This window comes from Malaclemys terrapin, chromosome 8 (genome assembly GCF_027887155.1).
Source record: "Malaclemys terrapin pileata isolate rMalTer1 chromosome 8, rMalTer1.hap1, whole genome shotgun sequence".
NCBI classification, from domain to species: Eukaryota; Metazoa; Chordata; order Testudines; family Emydidae; genus Malaclemys; species Malaclemys terrapin.
This window is the reverse complement of record NC_071512.1, coordinates 93,885,901-93,901,109: the sequence shown is the minus strand read 5'-3', so window position 1 is coordinate 93,901,109 and position 15,209 is coordinate 93,885,901. Positions and strand designations below refer to the sequence as shown.

The following is a 15,209-nucleotide window of genomic DNA, read 5'->3' as shown; positions in this document are numbered from 1 at the left end:
GTATAGGGTGGAGTTGAATTGAAAACCGGGACAGAAACTTTTAAACTGGAAGAAGAGAGGAAGGAAGCCAGTGAAAGTGACAGAGATTAAGAGTGATGATCTCATAGCCTGAAGCGTGAGAATGGTCTAGCTGAGGTATTCTGAATTCCCTGAAGTTTAGAGGCTACATAAAGGACAGAATAGTGGTAGTTAACTGAGTGATTAAGGCATGAAATAAGGATTTCAGTAGTGGCAGTTTCAAAACGAAGTCTAATTTGGCCAGTGTTCTGGAGGTGAATGTACAGATAAAGGAGGCGTGAAATGAAAGAAAATTTCAGGGTCAAGGCTGACACCACTGCTTCTGACCTCAGGAGCAAAATTAAGGAGAGTTATCGCAGGCATGGAAAATAAAGAATTTTTTTACTCCGGGGGGAGGACTTAGCTTTTAGAAGCTTTAGAGTAGCAGGATGTTATGCGAAAGCGAGGAACTGATTATCAGGAGGAAGTGAGAGTTAGACAGGGCATAAATGTATATGTCATTTGTGTAAAAATTATATCCAGGGTTGAAGCAATGAGATGATCCAGGGTGAAGTGATGGAGAAGAGGACTAAAATAAGAGCCTCTGGGAATAATTTCTTGAGAACAAGTAGGAAGTGAAGAGAGTGAGATGTGAGATTTTCTGGCTAATGATGGCCAGCTGGTACATCCCATTCCTGGAGGCAGGCAGTTTCAGTTTTACAAAACACTTTGAAAACAAGGCAGAAAGCTGTCATGGAGAGGTGAATTTGGAGAAGGCCCCTTTTTCATTACTATGTGGGAAATGAGTTTTCCAGGTATGGCAGTGGACGATGAGCACCAGCTTGTAGACCCGGGCAGAAAATCTCGACTTCACAGAGGTGATCCTTGTACCAGTGTGAGCAGATGATGTATGAGAGAGGGGGAGAGAGATTGGGTTAAGAACTGATAAAGTATACAATACATGAGTCCTGGTGAGGAGCTTGTCAGCAAATGAGGCATTGAGGAGAGTGGCACATGGGAAGGTTTTGGTTCTAAGAATAGTTTTAAAAGAATTTCATTTATTGTCTTTGAGGCATATCGATCGGATAGATACTACAAATCCATGCCTGGAATTGAAACTTCCTTATTCTGCAACCTATAAATATGCCCCTGATGCAAATGAAATACCAAGTGTGGTCTGAGGACACTGTTCAAGACAAGTGGGAATCTCATGAGGAATTTCTTCAGAAGTCAATGTTTAAATTACCTTGTAGGAACCTGCTGGTAGAAGCTGCACTGTTAAGTTAGACATGATCCCTGACTGTTCATAAAATGGAAAAAATGCAGTTAGTGACTTCTGTTATTATGTTAAGCTTTGCTGTTGCTGAGGTAAAGTACAAATAGTGTGTGTGCCTTAATCCAAAGCCCACCCAATTTAATTTAGAGACTCCCACTCATTTCAGAGGGTTTTGAATCAAGGCATGCACATAAGAAGTCCCATTGTTGGGACAAGATGAAATACCTGATCAACAAAATCCCAGTGTCTACAATCCTGAATTGTAGTATTTGCTTTACAATTAAGATCAGGTGCTATACAAAAGTGAAAAATCGGACAACTCTGGCCCAAATAATTTGCAGTCTAATTCTGCTATTCTAAAAAATCCCAATTATTTAAACTTGCAACAAAATAGCAATGGATGCCAAATGGAGATGCTTTTTCTTATTCATGTTTGAAAGTGTGTCTAATTTAGAAACATTTCTGTCATTCTATCTGCTGCAGCATTTTGGGCTTGTGCCATGTAACTACCATTAATGTTGTCTCTTTTTAAAAAATTATTGAGGCCCATTGTCAAGCTTTTCTGAAATCCCACTTTGGGTCAAGATGTAAGGAGTAACAAACTTAATTTTATTCGGTTGAAATAGGAGTACGAACCATTGCTAGAAAGAAGTGAGTTTGGAGTAGGATTTGAGGAAATAGGGTGGCTTTGTGGCATATAAAATCAGAGGATACACCAGGTTAAAGCTATTTTAACTTTGTTAAAATCTTTCTTTAAATATAGGAACTGCCAGCTACATCCTCCAGCCCCACAGAAAATCAGGTAGGTCCCATACTCATTTTGCTGACTCTTCCCAACAAATGTTCTGTTCCTTTCTCTGGGCAAATTCCTGAACTTGTCTGAAGTGCTCCAGGATGAAATCTTACCACTTTTACAGGAAACCAAGGGGATAGGGGCTGTTTGTTTGCCTTTTGAAAATAGACTTTCATTTTCTTGAATATCAGGAATTTGATTGTGAATCTTTCACACAACTCTAGTGAATAATGGAATCTACAGGCAAGAGGTTGAAGTTTATTTACATTTTTGTATTGAGTATGTTGACGTCCGTGAATTGGCAAAATGCTCTCTTTTGGAGGACCTGATCCAAAGCCCATTGAACTCAATTAAAAAAAATTCCAGTTGACCTCAGCGTGCTTTGGATCAGACTCTACATGACGATATTTACAAAAAATCAGGAAGTGATGGAACAAACTTATGTTAGGCTTTTTAGAGCCCTGGCCAGTAAAGATCTGCTTTGGCTATAAAAACCATTACAATCCTTTTAAAGGTTCTGTAAGTTTAATAGAATAGGAAAACAGAGGGCACCTTGCTTACCTGGGGCTCCGAGGAGCTTTAATATTGATCTTGAAAGTGCTGAAAAAAGAATTGTAAAGAATAAAAAAGGCTAATAAGTGGACTCTAAAGTATTAATGGTTCTGATTTGTCACAGGCAGTTGGAAATGTGCGGTGCAAGTTCTCCAACTCTACTTATTAAAGAATTTAGAATACAAAAAATGAGTGGCACTTGCTGGGCCTCTTGTCTTGGTTTTATTTTAGTTAGTTTGTGTATGTGTGCGTGTGTGCGAGCTTTCTTTTGTTGGGTACTTTTGGGGAAAAAACTGTTGCTTTCTTAAGATCCTCTCATTAGACACCCTTACTACAAATTGGTGGAATTCACTTGATTTATTACTCTTTTGCTGGCCTCAGTGCAGCACTCTGCTGTAATAATTTTTAAACGGACAGACGATATTGTATTAACTCCTACAATTTTGTATTCAGATTCCGTTGCGTATTAATGATTAGAATATTTTAACATAAATTTAGATTAAAAATATTTTATGAATCTATGTGCAGGTCCTGTTTTCGTTCTATGCAATGGAAAATATTATTTCAGATCTGATGTTTGATTCCCAAATGGTAATTCCCAGCGATTAAAAAAAAAAAAAAAAAATTCATCGCAGGCATTTTTGTTGCTCTAATGGCCTACTGTACTCACTGTTCACTTGCTAAAGTGCATCCTGCTATTAGTGGTGTGATTGTAGGGGATGTAATTGAACATAATTTAGTGAAATCATGTAGCTAACCTAAAGCATGCTCCAGTTATTTTGAACCTATAAAAACAGTTGCTTGGATGTTTCAGCTCCCGTTTTCATTAGATTCCAGAGTCCTCTTTTTATACCTGATATGCGTCGCTATATGCATCATTATAGGAACTGTCTTTATTTATGTGAGGTAATAGAATTTTACTGTAAGTTATAATTCAAATGATATTTTAATTGGTACAAAAATGTAGATGAAATATGGTGTCGTATTTTACGTGTAGGAGCTATAAGAGGCTTAATTCTGATTTTGCTTGCTAAAAGTGTTTTTTATTTTAAACTGCAGCAGGAAATGGTAATGGAAGATGAACAAAGGGTTTAAAATCCATGCTGGGATAATATTTAATGTTCTGTTTTTAACCCCTTCATTAATGGTCACATGTTTGTTGTACTCCACTAAGTAGGTGTACAATGAAATACCAGTATTGTTCCAGTAAATAAATGTGCAGTCCATTTCATATTATTATTTTCTTTCATTTCTTTTTATCTTCAGAGTCTCTTAAAATATTTTTCATTTGTAAAATTTCTTGGAAAAAAAAAAGGAGTGAAAGTGCATTATTTTTAAAAAACTGTATTAAACTGAAGAGTATGTACGTACATGGGTAGCCTTTTAGTGTGTGGAGAAGAAAGAGAAGTAATTTGTAGGTATGTGGCAAAATGTTTGAAACCTCTTTATTTTGTTTTTAATCCATCAGAGAAAAGTGGGGGCACCACCTCCGATGAAGTTGCCACCTCCTTATAAAGCACCCAAAAGACTCCAGTCAGAGGAGGATGCTGTGGAGGAGGATTTTTATACCGAGGGTAAGTAGTACCGCATTTATCTAAGAAGCGCATTGTATTTTTATGGACTATAATCGGTCTGTGTGATGGTGCTACATAGCAGTGACATTGTTATTACAAGTACTGTGCATGGATTAATTTCCGTCAGCGTGAGTAGTGCTCCATAGGATGTGGAGAGCTGGTCTCAAACTTCTCTTTACTGTAGACTGATCTTTTTAAGGTGGAAGCTCTTGCCCTTCCAACTGCAACCCTCGAGCTTCCCTCTTTGCCGGAGTGCGGAAAGGTGCTTGAGTCGTTTTTAGTTTAGTTGGTCAAAAAGCAATGAACAAGATCTAAGCTGACCTACAATTTGCAGGGGAGTGTCGCTGCTTGAAGGCAGATAAGATGCTTCAGCATTTGTGACAGCAGCAGCTGTGCAGATCAGTTTGAGAACCATCAGTACTCAGACCCCACCCCAAAGAGCTTGCAGTCTAGATTATACATCACAGTGCTGGCATTATATCTTTCTTTAAAAAAAAAAACGCAGGGGAATTATTATTGGAATTACGGTTTAAGGATTTTAGGGCAGAAGCATGATTTTAATGAAGGTTTTCCGTGAAGAGCCTGAGGGAGTGAGAGAAAGTTATGCAGAAAGTGGGTAATTAAGAGGCTTGGGTGGAACAAAAGGAGCATCAGGTCTGTCACAATGGGCTCCTTGAAAGGTGATTTATTTTGTATAGCACCCTTAATCCCCAAATGCTATAATTTCTACAGATATTTCACATTGATTTATGCTTTGATCAGCATGGAAGTGCAGGCATCTATAAATCGGAACACTATGTCTGTTCAGGAGTGCCCCGCAACACTTCCTAGAGGTTCAGGACCTATTCGGGTGGCTCTAGCTTTAGATAAACAGAAAGTAATTACGCAATAGGAGTGACTCTCAGATGACCAACGAGAGGTGATTTGAGAATTATCTATATTGCACTCAGCACCAGAGTAACTGAGAAACTTACAAAACTAGTCAATGTGTTGATTTCCTCTCCTCTTGTTCCTCTCTCCCCCTTACTATGGACCGGTACTTGTGTGTGTTCCTGTGTGTGGTGTTATGAGTATTTTTGTTTGTTTGTTTATTTGTGGGAAAGCCAGAGGAAAGAGATGCATTTTGCTTTTTGACCTGTAGGTGGTCAGGTCTGTGGCTAAGTCTTGTTCTTGTGAATAGAAGTTCTAAAGCCATAGGACTGCTGATGAGGAAGGTCTCTGACCCGCTCTTATAAATTTAATCCTTGTTGTTAGCAATGCCATTTTACCTCTCAAGCACAGTTGTTGTAAGCCTTGATCAGAGGCTGAGACAGTCATCAAGATGGTTTTGGGTCTGTCCCATTAAGATTTTGGAGGTGAGGATCTTGATTGGTTATTCTCTGGGGAACCAGCTAAGGTTATGTCTACATTACCACTTATGTCGGTATAATTTATGTCTCTTAGGAATGTGAATAAGCCACCCCGCTGAGCTACATAAGTGAGACTGATCTAAGCGCCGGTGTGGACAGCGCTATGTCGGTGGGAGACCTTCTCCCGCCGATGTAGTTAAAGCCGCTCATTGGGGTTGGATTAATTAAGTTAATGGCAGAGCTCTCTGCTGTCGGCTTAGAGTGGCTACACAAGAGAGCTTACATCGGCGCAGCTGCACCACTGTAAGCTCGCTAGTGTAGCTATAGCCATAGTAAATGGAGCATAGGGTGATGTGTTTAAGTCCGCCTCTGTTGCTTAATTGGTGAGCTGCTGTATGTTGAACCAGTAGGAGCTTTTCCAAAGTTCCTACTTTCAATCCCAAGTACAGAATGTTACTAGAAATGAGTCTGGAAGTTTATAAAAGTGTCGTAGGTCCTTATCTGTCAGGTTGGATGAAGCATCTGGGCCAGCTGAAAATAGAAGAAGGCATTGCGGGGTGCTGTAGCTGTTTGTAATAGGGAGAAGAAATGCATAGCATTTGACTCCTAACTCTCTCTAGTTTTAGGATAAATGGATTTTCTGCCTTTCTGGATCCAGCACTGCCTGATGAGGCCAAGGTTCCAACCAAGTGTTTCATGGCAAATGTGTAGCCCCAGACCACTCCTTTACCTCACTCTCAGTTGTAACATTTAAGCTGGGATCGACATTCCCAATTTAGTGTATCTACAGTCTGCTTCAGAAAGTGAACCAGGTTCATGCAGGATAAAAGACAGCAAGATAGGATGGTCTTCAGCCTGAAATAAAAACTTCAGAATGGTTTGTTTTAATGACTATTTTCAGAATATTAAAGAAAATGTGTGTGGGAGGGTTTTTTATTCTTCTCTTGGGAATGATTTTCCATGGTGGAGGAGTAGGTTAGTAACCCACATGCCCTCTGAACAGTGGGTTTCAAATAGATATTTTTTTTTAAATGGTGTAAAATGAAGCCACTTGCACTAGCAATAAATCATGGCAGGGTATACATCAGTGGGCATTGGTGTGCTGGTTTCGTGGTTGAAGCCCAGAAATGTGCACTAAGAATTTGCCAATAGACCACTAATGCACACCTTGTTGTAGCTTATTACTAAAATGAGGGGTTGGGAGTGGAAAGGGAAAAAAATTAGTTTGTAAGTAGAGTTTTTCTCACGGTTTTCCATAGGCATTAGGAGCTATGGAATTTTGTTTGACTTTATAATTGAATTATATGCACACGGCAGAGGGTCATAATTTATCCTAAAAAAAAAAATATACAAAAATTAAAAAATTCAAAGTGAGTGGAGTAAACCAGACAGACGTTAACTCTGGCAAGAGCTCAGAATCCTGTCATTTCAAGAGGCATTTTTCATTAACTTCTCCCTTTTAATTAGAAAATGAAATTGATCTGATTGATTCACATTGGTTTTTAAAGTAAAAGAAAAACGATTTGTAAAGAGTGGTTTTATGGTGATTCAAGCTCTAGACTAGGACTCAGGATACTTGAGTTCAATTCCTGGCTCTGCCACAGATTTCCTTTGTGTATTTGGGCAAGTCGCTTAATCTCCCAGCACCTCAGCTCCCCATCAGTAAGAGGGTATAATAATACTTCCTTCCCTTTGCCTTATCTATTTAGACAATTTGAAGTCAGCGGAGCTGAGTGAAGGCATAGGGGTCTATCTTCATGGTGCTCCTTGCAGGATTCTTGCCTTAGGTTAGTTATGAGCACTTAAGGGCAGGACTGTCTCTTTGAATATGTTTTTACAGATGCTAGCACAATGGAGCTCTGATCTCAGTTGGAACCTCCAAAAGCTTCCCTAAAGCTGATGTTTCCAGAAATACCCAAACTAGTGAGATGTGATGACTTATTCTTTTTTCATAAAATCAAACATCTACACCTTTAAAAATGAATCTATTTCCCCACCTTTTTGTCAACTGTCTGAAATGGGCCATCTTGATTATCTCTACAAAAGTTTTTTTTTCTCCTGCTGATAATAGCTCATCTTAATTAATTAGCCTCTTAGAGTTGATATGGCAACTTCCACCTTTTCATGTTCCCTGTATGCATATATATCTTCTTACTATATGTTCCATTCTATGCATCTGATGAAGTGGGCTGTAGCCCACGAAAGCTTATGCTCAAATAAATTTATTAGTCTCTAAGGTGCCACCAGTACTCCTGTTCTTGTTGCAAAAACATGCTGTACATTTAATGCGCAAAAATATAAAATTACAAAAGGAACCAAGAAGGCCATAAATATCATGAAATAATGACATTAAAAATATTAGAATAGTCAGATTACTGAATAATTGTAAGTGTTTGAAAAAATGTCAGAAGTGTTAAGGATTAAATTGACTTTGATAAATCATTGAAGCTATTGGGGGATCTGGTTGCTTAGAGAACAGGAGTATTTGTGGCACCTTAGAGACTAACAAATTTATTAGAGCATAAGCTTTCGTGGGCTACAGCCCACTTCTTCGAGTTTGTCAAGTCCTTTTGGGTGAGGCTGCATTGTGAAACAAGAAAAATAACACAGTGACACACTTTGCAGGGGACTGGAGTAGATGACCTCTCGAGGTCCCTTCCAGTCCTATGACTCTATGATTTTCATTGCTGCTGCAAAATATAGAAATGTTTACTCAGAGACAAAGACGAGGAAGCTTTTGCAGTCAAACACTGCCTCTCCAATAGATGTCACTACAATCAACAGCAAATAGCAATGAGGGTTTCAAAGAGTGTAAAGATATGACCAGGCAAAAATAAGTATATAAACCTTTATGAAAGGCTGAGGCATTAACAATTTCTAATATTTACAATGTTAATTTTGGTAAATGTACTAACAAGTGTATTCAGCTTTGTGTGTCTTCCTAGATAATGCAAAATACCCAGGATTACACAAATAAAGCTGACTTTCATTTTTGAGCTGCATGTTAATCCTTATTTAATGTGTCTCTACACTGCTAATCTTCTCTTTCTATTCTTATTCAGACTTGTAATTAGCTAAAATACGTAGGTTTCTAGCTCACCCCTAATAAAAGGACCAGAGAGGCACTGCTTTATAATTTAGAGCGTCCTTGCAAGCCTTTGTACCACATGAGGATACAGACCCTGATGTCAGTGCCCTTGTTGTGTTTTTCTCTTACGTTTATGAATCATACACATAAACTTTCTTAATCTGGTGTAGTGCTGCAATATTGAAATTACATTCTCAATGAATTACTGGTAACATTGTAACTGGAAACATTTGTGTCTGGAATTTTACTATGTACATGCGTATAATCCACTGAACAGATGGTTTCTCTGTGTGTGTTGTGCATATATATTACAAAGAAAGGTTAGATTATGTTAAAAATGAGTGAATTAATGGTGATACAAAATAACTGAATTACTCAAGAGAAAGCGTCACTATTTGGAGTAAAGAATTAATAGGCAATTCCTAACATGACTACATTTAGAAACTGCAGTTATAAACCTGTAAAACTTGTAACCATTTTTAAATGACCAAAATGAGAAATTTAACATCTCTTTAACGTTTCAGTTCAAGTATTCACATTACAATAAAACCAATACTGCTTGTTTAAGAGTGGTGATAAAATACAATCACTGATGAAGTTGAAAATTTTTGCATGCTAGTAATGGTAAGATAGTTTTGTGTCTGACACATAAAAATGATGCAAGAACACCGTTTAGTAATAGAAAATTATAAGATGATACATTTGTTCAAGTCACTTAGATTAGCAAAAGTTCACTGATAACCCTTGTAATTTGCACTAAAAGGATGCACAGATATAATTAATGCCATTAACTATTTCTCTCTCTCTCTGCAGTAAGAGTGGCTCATTAAACACAATATTAACTGCAACTAGCTGTGAAAAACATAAATGGTTATGTTTTAAATAGACTTGTTTCTTGGGATAGAGATGTCATTTTTAATGCTAGCAGGGTAAGCCAGTGCAACAAACAGCAGCCGTAGAGCATCAGTGGGTCAGATGTGGGAAACCAGAGATTTGCTTCTCCCTGCGTACTTTTATAGGCAGCTTTAATCTGCTGACAGATGTAACTGTTAGCTTGTGGGTAGCTTGAAATTAGCGTAACTGATTGCATCTCATAATAGAAAGAGACGGACAGTTTGCCCTTAAGGAGAGAAAATTCTCAGAAAAATAGGCCCAAGGTCGTTGGAAGAAAGACGAGCACTGAGTCTGTGTATGATGAGGATTTGAGCTGCTTACAGCATTGAATGTTTGTCAGGAATGCAGATCTCTTGAAGTACATGCTGGTACAGCAATGGTACAAGGGGGGTTCCCAGGTAAGGATTCATATGTGTGTGTGTGTATATATATATATGCATTGTAGTTGTTTCCAGCAAGCCATTTTAAATATTTTAATGATCATTCAGAACTAATGAAGTCATAAAGGCAAGAGAATAGTATAGTAGCACAAACCATTTTTCTCAGCTGAGAGCATGTACCTGTACTATGTAAGACTCTTAGATGAATTCAGTACCTTTAAATTATTTGTCTTATGTTTTATTGTCAATCACTGTTCTAATATACTTGAATGCATGACACCAGCATGCAAAATTGACAACAGCAGGTCAGTGCTTTAAAGTATCAGAATTCCTAATACTAAATTTATTTTTGGTACATGGAATAATCTACTCTTTCTCATAACTGTTGTTGTGATGTGGAGACAGATGGCTGAATTTTCTTCACTTTGCCTGGTAAGAATGTGTTAGGTAAATATTTTTAGAGTAGAATAAAAAGCTGCTGGGGAAACCTAAACTGAATATTCAGCATTTTCATTGTATAAGGAAGCAGAATGGGAATAATGCAACTTGGTAGTAGACAAGCAAGAGCTATTGCAATGAAGTGTGATCTAATCTTTGTGTTGCCTCAGATCTCATTTGATGTTAGGTATGATCATTTTTTCTGACACAAGCCAGGTGTCCAGGTATTAGTAGTAAAGCATTTGTCATGAAATATATTTTGTCTTGGTATTGAAAGGTTTGAATATTAAATTCTTCAAAACATGATAAGGGTGTTGGGGAAACCTGATGTGATCTTATTCAGATACTGCAGATGCCTAACTTCTCCTAACTTATTACTGTAGAAAGTAGGGTTTGTGTTGTAAAACTGCGTACAAAAGGCATTACTGTACAAACATACTTAGAGAGGATTATACTAGTAGATATCTCTATTACTTTGTCACTGAAAAACACAGTATCACTGCAATGACTTGCAATTAAAAACGTGGCATGATTGGACAGGGAAAATGTTTTTGAGTATTTGCATGAATAATGAATCAATACACAGGAAGAGGCTATGTGTCTAAATTATTGAACAGCTGATTTTTAGATATCTTTCAGCTATAATCACAAATGATGCTATATTACTGTGGGGGGAAGAGATATGCAGCATGTCTGATCCAGAATAGGCAGAGCCCAACTTCCAGATATTCTTGGTTTTAAGCAGTAGCCATTGGGAATACAAAGTGCTAATAATCCTCTATAAGAAGGAAAAATAAAAATGTTAATGTCTATTTTTTATATAGAGATCAGTTATTAAATTGCCCATAGAATGACAGTAATTGAGACCGCAGTCCAGCCTAATTTCTTTAACTGTTCAAGAAAGTCAAAATTATTTTTCTCGCACATCAGTAATGTGCATTTCCCCCCTTGATCCAACATACTCATTTTTAACAACTAGTCATCAATATTCCTTCAGCTTTGTACAGCTATGAAATACATCCAAAGGCTGAACTAGAATTCTTAGCCATAGGTATTTGAGATACATAACACAATGACTGCCTGTTTTAAAGTATGCTTTTATACCTGTGGAGTGCCAATATACATGTTGAAAAGTAATTGCATCTTGGCATTTTGCCTATGATGTGTCACACAGATTGACATCTGTTTTTCTAATCTATCAGCAGTTCTAAAGCACCTGTCTCCATAGTATCTAAGTGCAGTACAGAATTAGAATTAGAAGAAACACAGTGGGAACAGAGGGCAGTCAATTTTCTATCCTACTGTAGAAATATGATGAGCCTCTAATTGTTGGTATGATCTTACACATCATGAGTGGGTTCATCAGTGACTGGAGGCTGAAATTTTCTCTCCTTGCTCCTACCAAAAGTAAATTATTACTAAGGCTGTAAAGTCATCAAATCACTGAGCTTTTGGTGACCTTAGAAGACAGTGGCAATTTGTTGTGCTTTTGGTGGTAGCATATGTGTGCGCATATGTATATAAACATATGGACTATGCGAGGGGGGTGGGATAAGTAAAGGTTTGAGCAGCATGATTTTGTAAGGGCTGCATTACTGCAATTACAATGACAAAGCCATGAGTGAGCTGTGTAGGTCATCTCAAACTAGTGTCCGGAAAACCTTTTGTCGCACACTGTTTCCTGTTCTGTAGATGCCATATGTATTATAGAAAAATATTGTGGGAATGTTTTGGAGAGCTTTTGAAACTTGCACTGAGACTATTTTTTGTATCCCTCTATCTGTAAAGTCAAGTGCATTAATTACCATGAGTCTAAATGCACAGCTCGGCGAGCCATAAGAACCTGTAAAATTAGCTGAAGTTGCTTATCTAGACCTAAAAATGTTGCAGTTTTAAGGACCATTACATCAGGGTCTTACAGGGTAGAAGTGAAAGCTGACTCCTGCTGGGAAACAGAGACTCTTCCCTTCTCTTGGTATAATGCTTCTGTTCAGAGGCCTACAGGGCCATGAGATATTGGATGCAAGTCCCAACATGTAGAAAAGCTGCTTCTTGCCCCAAACTGAATCTTAACCAGTCTGGGCCTTGAGCGGGGGTAGATTGGGTGGAAATTGCACATTTATGAGGAGGAAGAGGAAAGATTTGAATTTAAAAAAAGAAAAAAATAGTTGTTAGAAGCTTTCCCAGGCTTTGGAATGTTAAAGTAAATGCTAAGGGAGCATGTGCTCGTGAGGAGGTGAAAGATGCATGATAATCTTATCACATTTGTTCTGTCTTTTGTACAGCACCTAGCACAATGCGGTCCTGGTTGATGATTAGGGCTTGTAGACACACACAATGTATGTGTAGGGGGAGGATAGCTCAGTGGTTTGAGCATTGGCCTGCTAAACCCAGGGTTGTGAGTTCAATCCTTGAGGGGGCCATCTAGGGATCTGGGGGAAAAAAATCTGTCTGGGGATTGGTCCTGCTTTGAGCAGGGGGTTTGACTAGATGACCTCCTGAGGTCCCTTCCAACCCTGATATTCTATGAAACAGGGCTAAGTTATGTCTCTTCAAGCTGTGCCTGCGAATAAGGAGGATTATACCAGCCATACTGTTCTTGAAGGTATTGTGGTATTCTATCTTAGTCCCTCCGTACGCTGTGGGATCAGGTCAGCTAGTGGTACCACTTGCTACACGTTTTTATTTATTTTTTTAAAGTAGGCTGCACTTCCCCTATGTAATGATCCTGGTGCTGTCTGGTTTGTTGGGGTCACGGCTCTTTCCTGGCACAGTCCTTCTTGGCCTTTTGGCACTAACAAGTCCCCTGGGTGCCCAACTAGGGCTGAAGGGGCTCCCTGGGCGCTCTCACCCTTCCAGCATACCGGCACCAGGTTATCCATGGTTTAGTCCTTAAAACCTAGAAAGCCTTCTTCATCAGATTACTAAAACTGACGATAAACCAGATGTAAAGGTTTAATTCCGTTCTTTCCTGCCTTAAGTTGTGACCGATTATCCTAGGAGTTGTTTTGAGAATAATACGATATAATTTTATAGTGTATAATTCATGTGTTCATCTCAGGACGCACAGTAGTGTCACATCTTGGGAAGTCCTGCAGTGAGAAGGCGTGGGGGTAAGTGGGCCCACTAGACAAGGAGATTCATGAAGCACTGATGACACCATGCCAGCAATACAAGCTAGTTGATGGTATAGATGAGATTAGTTTTGAATATTAATTTTGAAGGGGGGAAATTCATGATGTGCGGGAACTGGACAGACTGTTGCACATAGCTGGTGAGGTCGAGAATGGAGAGGGGGAAGAAATGCGATGAGTCCAGAACTTGCCTCACAGAGGTGGAGGTATGTGAAGGGATGAGCTTAAGGAGGCATATGGAGAATGGCTATGAAGGGCCTTGAGGAAGATGGAAAGGATTTTGTAATGGAGGGAGAGTTAGGCAAGGCCCTTTAGGATCAGGCATGGTTGGACTAGATGACCTCCTGAGGTCCCTTCCAACCCTGATATTCTATGAACAGGAGTACTTGTGGCACCTTAGAGACTAACAAATTTATTAGAGCATAAGCTTTCGTGGGCTACAGCCCACTTCTTCGGATGCATATAGAGTGGAACATATATTGAAGAGATAGATATACACACATACAGAGAGCATGAACAGGTGGGAGTTATCTTACCAACTCTGAGAGGCCAATTAAGTAAGAGAAAAAAACTTGTGAAGTGATAATCAAGATAGCCCAGTACAGACAGTTTGATAAGAAGTGTGAGAATACTTACAAGGACTAACATAGCTGCTACTCGGAATCCAGAATGGTCAGATCTGCTTTCTCACCATTAGCTAGCCAGAAATGCTTCTTCAGGGGGGCCACAGTATCCACCCCCTCTTCTTCTGACTTGGACTCAACACAGAAACTTCTAGATTATTTTTGCTTCTGTCTTGCAACCTTGGGTGGATCAGCCAATGTTAAGTTTTGATTATCACATACCCAACACATTTAGAAAGTGTTGTGCAAACATTAACTAATTAATTAAGCTGAAACTTGGTTTAAGCTGCTAAACCAGATTTTTTAAATTTAAAAATAATTCATTAAGCCAATGTAGTTCTTGTCAAATAACTCTGATTTTACATAGCCCTACACCGGATTCGCAGCTGTTAGTGAGACTCTGACGTTCTCCTTTTTCAGAGGTATCAATAAGTAGTCTAGACTCTGAGCCCCTTTTCCTCAGCAGAGCAAGAGTCAACATGATGGGAACAATCATGGCAGAGTTCCCTTTCTGTGGCTTCAGAGGCCTCTGGTCTTTGCCTTGCTCTGCCATGATGAAACAGGGGGGACAAATTGAAAGGTCATAATAGGTAGGGTGACCAGAAAGCAACTGTGGAAAAACGGGACAGAGGGTGGAGGGTAATAGGCGCCTATATAAGAAAAAGTCCAAAAAAATGGGACTGTCCCTTTAAAAACGAGACATCTGGTCACCCTAATAATAGGTGATCCCTTCAGGGAGACAAGTCCCAGACATTTCAGCTCTGTGGGGGACAACAGAGAATGAGAAACATATTGCTTATTCTTTCCTCCAAATCAGCTTTAAAACGTAGGATTGCAATGGATAAGTGAGAGGGTTGAACTGCCACTCTGTTTGCACCACTAGGAGGAGGAAATTTGGAGCATGCGGGGAAGGCACATAGCCCACAGTGTTGAAGAGAAGTCTGAGCTCCCTCTGGTATTTGCAGGAAGAGGAACACATCTCAGTTTTTCCACATTGAGGAAGCATGGATTAGGGTTACCATACATTCAGATTTTCCCGGACATGTCCATCTTTTTGGTCCTCAAATCACCGTTTTTGGGGAATTGCCAAAAAGCCGAACGTGTCTGGGAA

The 15,209-nt window shown here is 39.0% G+C and overlaps 1 protein-coding gene across 5 annotated transcripts in view; it reads left to right on the top strand.

The window, feature by feature from the left end:
- Positions 1-15,209, top strand: part of PATJ (PATJ crumbs cell polarity complex component) — a 215,077-nt gene that overhangs the window by 94,462 nt on the left and 105,406 nt on the right. For all 5 annotated transcript variants that reach the window (XM_054037446.1, XM_054037444.1, XM_054037443.1 and 2 more), the window contains exons 27-28: positions 2,037-2,075; positions 4,087-4,192. In XM_054037446.1, coding sequence (XP_053893421.1) covers positions 2,037-2,075; positions 4,087-4,192 — 145 coding nt within the window. The remainder of the gene's footprint in view (positions 1-2,036; positions 2,076-4,086; positions 4,193-15,209) is intronic.